Consider the following 9,853-nt stretch of genomic DNA (forward strand, 5'->3'; position numbering starts at 1 on the left):
AAAATATATATATATATATATTGTCTACATTGACCCCACGAGAACAATTTTGTGTTCCACTCTTTACTGTATATTCATATATAATTAAATAATAATTATATAATGATGCTGTGTGATTATTTGTTATATTATTATTATTATTATTATTATTAAACAAAAATACAAATTTCCAATTTCAGGCACCAAGTCAAAGTTTCAGCTCAAGGCTAAAGTTTCGGGCAAACTCTTGACTGAAAACTCTCTTAAACATCCAATAATTGTATTTAAATATCTGTGTACAGATAGTTATTATTTACTGTGCTATCATTCTGGATACTGGAAAATGAGTTTTACCGTAAACAAAATTGATATATATATATATATATATATATATATATATATATATATATATATATATATATATATATATATGTGGTAAATATAGCCCGTAATGCTTTTCATGATTCTGTGTAACTATATATATTAGGTTTTTAACAATCAGAAAACGGATTTTGCTGAACCGTCCTGTGTACGATTTGACCATAAAATACCCATCTCAAAATACCCATCATATATATATATATATATATATATATATTATATACTTATTTATATATTCGTTATAACATTTACCACAGCTGATATCAGAATTGTAGGAAGACTCATTTGCCACAAGTGTTCTGAAGAGTACGATACTATTCACCTTCATGGGGGCGATACCAGCCACTCGCCGAGTGACGTGGTTTGCCACACTAGGCGTGTGACAAACCACGTACGTGGCTTAAAGTATATTACACGCGGCTATACACAACACGAGCCTCGAAAGTGAAGGGACGACGACGTTTCTGTCCGTCCTGGACCATTCTCAAGCCTCTCCCCATCCCCGGCCCCCCCCCCTCTTCCCTAAACACATACTTGAACGGATCGCTTGTTTGACAAACTATTTGTATACTGTTCATGTATTTTGTGTACGTACAATATACACCACTTGCTTGTTTGCCGCATTCGTAAACAAGGGTAAATTTCACACTACACTTTTGGTAAAAAAATACACTTGTGTATTTTTATTTGTATGAATATATGTATGTCAAACCAGCCTACTGTTAACATAGTACTTTGTGTACCTATGTGGATTATCGTACATATATTGAATCCTTTTTTTTTTGTACTCGTAAGCAAGGAAATAATTCACAACACAAATCATCACTTTCTTTACAGTACGATCATATAATATGTTCTTGTTTATAATTCGAGCATAGAATAATATCTTGTTTGCAGTACGACCATAGAATAGGAAAATCATTAGAGTACAGTATTGGCAGAAAATCATCCCAAGTATTATAATGACGGCGCTGGAATTCTAATATGCAGCCTTTCTTGATAACAATTCTTTCTAACACTTCAAACATTGCCACTTGCACGTGGTATTAATAGACACATAGCAACTTAAGAACATAAGAACAAAGGCAACTGCAGAAGGCCTATTGGCCCATACGAGGCAGCTCCTATCTATAACCACCCAATCCCACTCATATACTTGTCCAACCCGCGCTTGAAACAATCGAGGGACCCCCCACCTCTACCACGTTACGCGGTAATTGGTTCCACAAATCAACAACCCTGTTACCGAACCAGGATTTACCCAAATCTTTCCTAAATCTAAACTTATCCAATTTATACCCAACTTATACTTGGCCTTTATGTTGCCAATAAGAGGAATGCCTTACCTGGTGGGCGTGTTACAGCTGCAGCCTAGGCACCTACCTCTTTCAGGGTGAATGCTCAGTGTGTGTGCATAGTTCTCAATCAGCTGTCACCATAACATTGGAAAATGCGTGGTTTGATTGTTGCCGCCAGCGGTGTCTATAGTTTATTGTGGACCTTGTGCTCATCCTGCAAGCGATAGAGCAAACTAATTGTTGAGAGCAATATATATATTATTGCACATTGGCGGTAGATTTTGTTTATAACAGTTAACAGCACTATAGATATTTCAGTGTAATAATAGACTTGCTGCTTATGGTAGTGTTACGAGTTGCGTGTAAATGGTTTTATATGCATAAATAGGTGGTTTGACCGCTGAATTACAGCCCGTCCTACAACCAATCTTTAGACTAGGCTTGTTAAAGCGGCAGCCGACCCCCCCAACCCGTCTACAGACCAAGTCCGTTCCATCTAGTGGTCGACCAAATAGACGCATTAATCAATTTGAATATGTTATATGTTAGCATACTGTGAATATTTAGGCATTGGTTAGGTGTTTAGGTTGACGATTATTTGTAGTTGCAGTACGTGGGTGTATACGTACTTAGAATACGTGTTAGAACGAGTTAGAATACGTTACAATATTCTAACAGATTTTGCGAATCATATTATGTTCTTGAAACAAGTCTTTATTTATATATCCGGATGATTAATCCAGATATATAAATGTGGGTAAAAAATAGATGTACAATGTTACTATGTGGGTAGAGGAATTGATATACAATGTTACTGTGTGGGGTAGAGGAGTAGATATACAAGTGGATATGTAGATAGAAGAGTAGATGAACAAGGTTACTATGTGGGTAGAGGAGATGTGTACAATGTTACTATGTAGGTAGAGGAGTATACATGTACAATGTTACCATGTGGATTTTTTTTTCCAGCCTGTTCCGCACGTTGAAAAGATGGCTGCCGATAGACATGTACGGTGGCTGTGGGCCGTTCAAGTGCAAGACTGGCTTTGGGGATCCCAATAATTGCCACACGATGCTCTCTGCAGACTACAAGTTTTACTTTGCCTTTGAAAATTCTCTTTGTCAAGACTACGCCACGGAGAAGTTCTTCAATGTGTTGAGGTACTTTCCAAATCAGTGCGCTGTTGAAGAAGGATGGAACAGATACCATAAGAAAGCAAGGATGACTATATAGCACTTGGAAGGGATATGAACACATGATAGGAGCTGGGATATGAGGACGGGATTGGAGCTAGGATAGAAGCTAGGATAGAAGCTGGATCGGCATGAGCACGAAGGTCAGTCAGTCACTTAGACACACGTATGTGGGCGGGGTGGATATGTGTGTGTGTGTGTATATATAGCAGGTGGTGTAGGAGGGTCGTATATTACGGAATATTCATGCCCGTGCTACCACTTGGGTGGCTTAATCTTCACAAATCAATCAGGAGCCATGTTAGTTACAGCCCCGGCGCTCCTATGCCAGATAAACCCACTATATACGGGCTCATCACAGTCCATACTACTTGGAACTTTTTGTTCAGAGTAGCTGAATCTAAAACAACAACAATAGGAGACATGTTGCGCAGTGGGAGAGTATAAACAATTTCTCTCCATGCTGAAAATCAGAACATTGTCGGGAAATGAGAATCCGTAGGAGAAACAATAGACATGTTGTTTCAGATTTAGCTACTCAGGACGAAGTGTCCATGTAGCACGGGCTATGGTGAGCCCGTAAACAACAGACTGCAAGTTGCAGGTCTCTGTTCCATCGTAAGTAAAGTGAATTAAGTGCCCTCGTGTTAATTAATCTAGTATGAGCGATAAGTGGTATATAGCCTATCCAGTCATTTCCCATTTGTCTATAGCTCATATATTATGGTATACAATTTGGTATTCATGTTATAATTTTAGTATAATATATAATTTGGTACAATATATTCATTATATACTACTCATAGTAAAGAATCATTCTTTACATGGTAATGAATATATATACATACATATGCTTACATTGACCAGACCACACACTAGAAGGTGAAGGAACGACGACGTTTCGGTCCGTCCTGGGCCATTCTCAAGTCGGTTCTCAAGACAATCGACTTGAGAATGGTCCAGGACGGACCAAAACGTCGTCGTCCCTTCACCTTTCTAGTGTGTGGTCTGGTCAACTTACTTTAGCCACGTTATTGTGACTCATCCCCCTGCATATGCTTACATTCTTGTAAAGCCACTATGAATGTCTTCACCGGCGGGTGTAAACAGCAAGTAATAGATCAAAATCCTCCGGCAGGTTGGACATGGTTCCTGTCGTCTACGGGTTTGGTAATTACTCAGCTCAGGCGCCGCCACACTCCTACATTGACGCTCTCAGCTTCCCCACAGCCAAGGCGCTGGCCGACTACCTCATCTACCTCAACAACAATGACACCGCCTACAATGAGTACTTCAGGCAGGTGTTACAATGATTTCACTGTCGTCTTGTACCTTAAAGATGAAGAAGTGGGCGTCTCGCCGCCACGCGAGAGACTGACGGATCCAGAGTATAGTGTCGATGTCATTGTGGAAGCTGCAGAGTGCCTTCCGTAGGAGCTTTGAATGTCTCAGCCAGCAGCAATGGGAGCCAGAGTAAGGCGAGGCGCCGCACAGGTCGGGGAAGCCGGCGTGGCTGTGCCCTCAGCCGCCATGTGTACCCAACTCTCCAGCTCGGCAAAACACCGCGCGACATGCGCATATGGCATTTATTGATCTATTTATGTACTTAATTTGATTTATTTATGTATGAGAAGGTACATTGGGTTGTGAGATGTCATAATATTGGTGTCCATACATTCTTGCAAAGCTACTAACATGTTTAACATTTAACGTTTAATTACTAACGTTTAAGGCAGGGCGCATAGCATTTGAATCAGCCTCCACGGACAATCGATGTCTTTATATACGAAAACCAACAATTCGTTAATAAAGTGCATTACAATGAGTACTTCAGACAACTAATAATACGTGTCCTAACAACCCTAGTACCAGATACCTGTACTAATGTCCCCCCTCCCCTAGTATCAAGTACGGTACTAATTCGAGCCCTGGTAATCCTAATCAACAAAACCAAATTTTTCTAACTGGTGAATTACAAGCATCTTTCCCTTTATTACCCAAACCCACTTAATTCCAAGTACAGTACGTCAATAAATCATATATGTATCCAGTTTTAAAACACACTGGACCCACGAATATCATCCTCCCTTCAATCTCTTCTTTTCCACCAGAGTGAAGCTTGTAGTGTCGCCAACCACGTCTCTTAATTATAGGTTCACATTTAAAATTTCATGAACTGTAATTTTCAATAGTAGTAGTCCCTCTTCCACTCTTAATGCAGTTGACAAAATCATTCTACTATTCAAGTACTGTAGTGTTTAATTGCTGGTGTACAGGACGCACCTACAATTTTCAATAATATTTTGTAGGAATTTGTTTTTTTAGAATGTTTTACAATACAATTATCGACAATCATTTAAAGTGTGTAGGGAAGAACATGTATAGGATTTTGTGCGTGTATATACCTGCAGATGTATATACGTATTCGGTTGTCAATATTGACTTTACGAATTTGCGAGAACGGGTTGTCGGTTGACAGTAGTCCAAAAAACGGATGTCCTATCCAACTAAAAAGTACTATATCCCGTCAAGAAGAGATACAAGTAATGTGAAAGTATCACAGTTGGTTAGATGTCGCAAGAAATACAATATCTTCGCCCTTGGGGGAAACTGCCATTGGCACACTTTCCTAGTGTATTTATTACTGTATTGTGTTTTATTTTATTTTTGTATATATATTTTAGGGGGAATCAACCACCGTTATATTTGGCTTCAGTCTGAATAATCAAAACTTTATTAGAAACACTGGGAACTAAAAGTTTTTTAAGAATTATGGACTAATTATGGGATATTAAGATAATTATGGGATATTAAGACATCGTTAAATTATGAACACCTGAATTACATATTAAATATGATTAGGAATTCACCAAAACCAATGTGGCAAACATATATCACTATCGGGCTGTTCACTATGTATGCTGGACTGGTATCAACAGATACTTTTCTCCACAGATGGAAGAGGTTTCATCGGGTCCCAATCGAGGGGATAAATTTTGTAAAGTCGTACTGTGACTTGTGTGAACGACTACACACCGACACCACTCCTAAAATGTACAATCTAACAAAGTGGTTCATCGAAGACTCCCACTGTAAGACCTACCGAGACAAGGACATCAGCGACTTCGTTAACGGGTATTTACACATTATCTCCCGTATTGTATTAACCAGTTACTCATTTTTAGTAGCTTATTACTCATTCATATGTGGGTTGAGTACCTGAGGAACAATTACCGTTCATATCTATGAATTACTAAAACATTCCCTCACATACTGTGTGTTCACATGTTGTAGATTTTTATGTTGCTTGTCTGATGATTTAGCCATGTCACAGGATTCACAAGTTCCCATATATCACTCAATTCCAATATAGGAGTATTAATTATTTGTTGAACTGGTAATGTCTGATTCACTAAAATATTGTTGAGAGAAATGTGATGGATAGACTTCAGGGAGGTAAAATTTCCAACAATCTTAGAAATCAGAACAAAGGCATGCCTCTCCTAATTGAATATGGAGCAATGCAATTGGGACAGTAAGGGGGCAGGTTTCCATTCCACAGTGTGCCATTGATCTATCCAAGCGAACATATCCTACTTTCTATAATTGTGATGACAGGAGTAAGGTCATGGGGAATAGATTATATTTGATGACACAAGTTTACTATTAACAGCTGCCAGCTATCTGATTTTTCAACAGTTGCAGATCAAATCATGAAAACACAGGGATGTAATCCAAATATGGTACAAGATGGTTGGCAGCACATTTAATTAGTTCATGTGTACCAAGAAATTAAGTTGGGGGTAGAAATAGCCTAAGCTACTCTATCCCTTTGAAATGTATTTTGTCGTCTCAATAAACATACTTGAACTTGACATATCCTGCAAAGTCTAAATTTAAACTATAAAGCCAAGATGATAAAGATATTTAAACTGTACATTATATATACTGTACATTAGTAGAAAAATCTCTACTGTACATTAGTAGAAAGATCAGTCTGGTATGGTCAATCAAATTTATTTGAATCAATTTCCCCGGGGCAGGGGACAACAATGTCACTAGCACTAGATGCAAAAAATTTAAACATTCTTCCGACCTTTGACTTAGGCTTGGAATCTCAACTCAACACCCCCATCCATTTGGACTGGTTGGTAGAGTGACAGACTTACTTCTTGCAGGGTTGGCATTCAATTCCGATGGTCCATGTGGTTGGTCACTTTAACTTCGCTCCATCTTGGTCTATAATATAATTTCCAAATGCTATAGCCATATTGATTTAATGTTTTCAATTACCCTACCTTCCCTACTGAAGGCAGACTTCAGAGGTTGGGAGCTGTGTGGACAGATAGAACTGCAGGACTTATTCCTATTAGATGGAACCCTTCTAATCTGATTCTTGTTCTTTAACCCGAAGAAGGATGCTCCACCACCACTTAACTGAATGCAGTACATTACTAAAAGAAAAAATGGTCTTATTTGAAGATACAATATTACAGAATAATTATTAGAATTGTATATATATTTTATTTTATTTTTACAAATGGAATATTTTAATTATGCAAATACTGTACATGTACTATAAAGTTACCACTTTTCTACCCATTTCAGAGTAAACATAACCTTGTGAGTGAAACTTGGGTTGAGGCCTGTAAGTGTTGCCTCCCCTACAGTGGTGACCAGTTGTCGTCATCCCCTGTACAATATAGAAGCAGAATTTTTCACTTGGTTCAGTTTCAACACAACTCAAAGACTCTCTCAGCACAAGAGACATATATTCAGTCTCTTTCTCAGGCATTCCCTCAACTTACAAATGAAATGGATTCCAAAAAGGAGAAATATGTTGGTCATTCATAACCCAAAACTAGATTATCTAAGCGCAACGTTATAAATACAGAATGTACGCCCAGACCACCAGAAATCCAGTATATTAAACCCACTATTTGAGAACAAATAACAAACATGAATGTTCATAAGTCGGGGATGCCTTTATTACATGATATTACAGTAGTACATATTATTAGAATTTTATACTGAATTTTACAGATTTTTTTATGACTATGGAATTTTATATTAGAATATATATATTGTACAGGTACTGTAGTTGACTCTCGGCATTATACTAGCAGGTAATTTAATGCGAACTGCTTTTGTATACCTCTATGCAAGGGTAATTGTAAGATCAACAACCTGTATTACTGTCAAACTTCAATAATATAAAAGTTTGCTTGGCAAAAATTCTTGAATCTTGCATTGTATGGCTAGTCACTTCAATATTAAATAAATACAGTGCCATTATTAAAACTGAAGATTTTTTGGTGTAGTAAAGCCATTTTGCCTATTTTCAAAATGAATGCAATTATGTTTTTCATTTTAAATTGAATAAAATATAAGTGTCTTCTGAAGTTAGTCTGGCATTCTCTTTTTATTATACATAAACCTAGCAGTATACCCAGCATCTCGGTCAATTCATGTATATAACTGCATTTAATGTAGGCGTAATGTGATCAAGGATAAAGTATGCTTGCTGGTTGGTTGGTATGTAATGACTTGGATAGCTTCCCAGAGGTTAATAGGTCTAAAAGCCTTAAACGCAAACTATATCTTACGAACTGTACAGTGTATAAATAAACCTTATACTGGTACTATATTTTACAGTACAGTGTTTTCATTATTATAATGCTTGCCTTTAAAATGCAACTTATTTATCCAATGTATGATTAATTCAATTTCACACAAGTTGTTTTGGGAATGTACTCCCTGTGTACACTCTCCATATATGTATGTATTACCTGTATATGCATGCGTGAATACTCGCAATCAATGTGTAATTACCTAAGTGTAGTTACAGGATAAGAGCTACGCTCGTGGTGTCCTGTCTTCCCAGCACTTTGTCATATAACGCCTTGAAACTACTGACGGTCTTTGCCTCCACCACCTTCTCACCTAATTTGTTCCAACCGTCTACCACTCTGTTTGCGAAAGTGAATTTTCTTTTATTTCTACAGCATCTGTGTTTAGTTTAAATCTATGACCTCTTGTTCTTGAAGTTCCGTCTCAGGAAATCTTCCCTATCAATTTTATCAATTCCTGTTACTATTTTGTATGTAGTGATCATATCACCTCTTTTTTCCTTCTATCTTCTAGTTTTGGCATATTTAATTTGTGTGCAGGGTCAAGAGCTCCTAGCTCTGCCTTTCGATCATTTTGTAACTTAACGCAAGGACTCGATTCTCTTATTGTACAACACACAATACTTGCACTTAAAGCTGCCTATTATGTTAGCATCATTACATTTGAACATTTCGTCAACTATTCTTGATGTTTCATGAGGTGGTTCAAGAGTTCCTCTTGTGTATCCCATGTCAGTTTGCCTGTGATGTGTTACAGTATTTGGCTAGCTGGGTCAAGCCGTTGTTCAGCCAGGTGCCTTTTAGCAGGCATTCTCCATTATCCTTCGTTAATACTGTTTACTCTTCTGGAAGCAACCAGGTTGTTACAGTAGTTCCAACTTTGTATATATAACTACTTCAGGGATCTAAGCCTTGGGTAAATTCTCCAGTTAGGGCACGTTTCCTTACCCCTGATGCCTTTCAACTCCTACTAAGTAATTAGGTACCCGAGTTTGTAAACTATTGCGAGTTGCATCCTGGTCCAGGTCAGCCATTGTTTAAATTAAGAAACCCTTAATTATTCTAATTGGCAATGTGAACCAGGAAAATCACAAGTTGGAGGTCTTTCTGGGGTTTGTACTGGTTAAATATAATTAACCCTTTTCACCTCTATATGCTACTACTTACAACCACTGTTCTCAAAGAGAATAGAATAGTGTGCCAATTGCAGTATCCAGGTTTCTCTCCATTAATATTTGAACTGTTATTTAAGCAATTATTGAAGCAACTTTTTTTTTATATTTTTTTTTAACTCTGGTTGAGAAAAGATTCTCTTCTGTGCATGCCCAGGTTCTATTATATTCAGTATAAAAGAGCTTGAAATTTCCTTGT

At 37.6% G+C, this 9,853-nt stretch overlaps 1 protein-coding gene across 1 annotated transcript in view; it reads left to right on the forward strand.

The window, feature by feature from the left end:
- LOC123771742 (alpha-(1,3)-fucosyltransferase C) overlaps window positions 1-8,506 on the forward strand; it is a 17,608-nt gene extending 9,102 nt beyond the window's left edge. The window contains exons 7-10 of the mRNA XM_045764463.2: window positions 2,628-2,819; window positions 3,991-4,149; window positions 5,808-5,987; window positions 7,461-8,506. Coding sequence (XP_045620419.2) covers window positions 2,628-2,819; window positions 3,991-4,149; window positions 5,808-5,987; window positions 7,461-7,479 — 550 coding nt within the window. The 3' untranslated portion in view covers window positions 7,480-8,506. The remainder of the gene's footprint in view (window positions 1-2,627; window positions 2,820-3,990; window positions 4,150-5,807; window positions 5,988-7,460) is intronic.
- The last annotated feature ends 1,347 nt before the right edge of the window (window positions 8,507-9,853 follow it).

The sequence above is a fragment of the Procambarus clarkii genome, chromosome 75, assembly GCF_040958095.1.
Source record: "Procambarus clarkii isolate CNS0578487 chromosome 75, FALCON_Pclarkii_2.0, whole genome shotgun sequence".
In the NCBI taxonomy this organism is placed as follows: domain Eukaryota; kingdom Metazoa; phylum Arthropoda; class Malacostraca; order Decapoda; family Cambaridae; genus Procambarus; species Procambarus clarkii.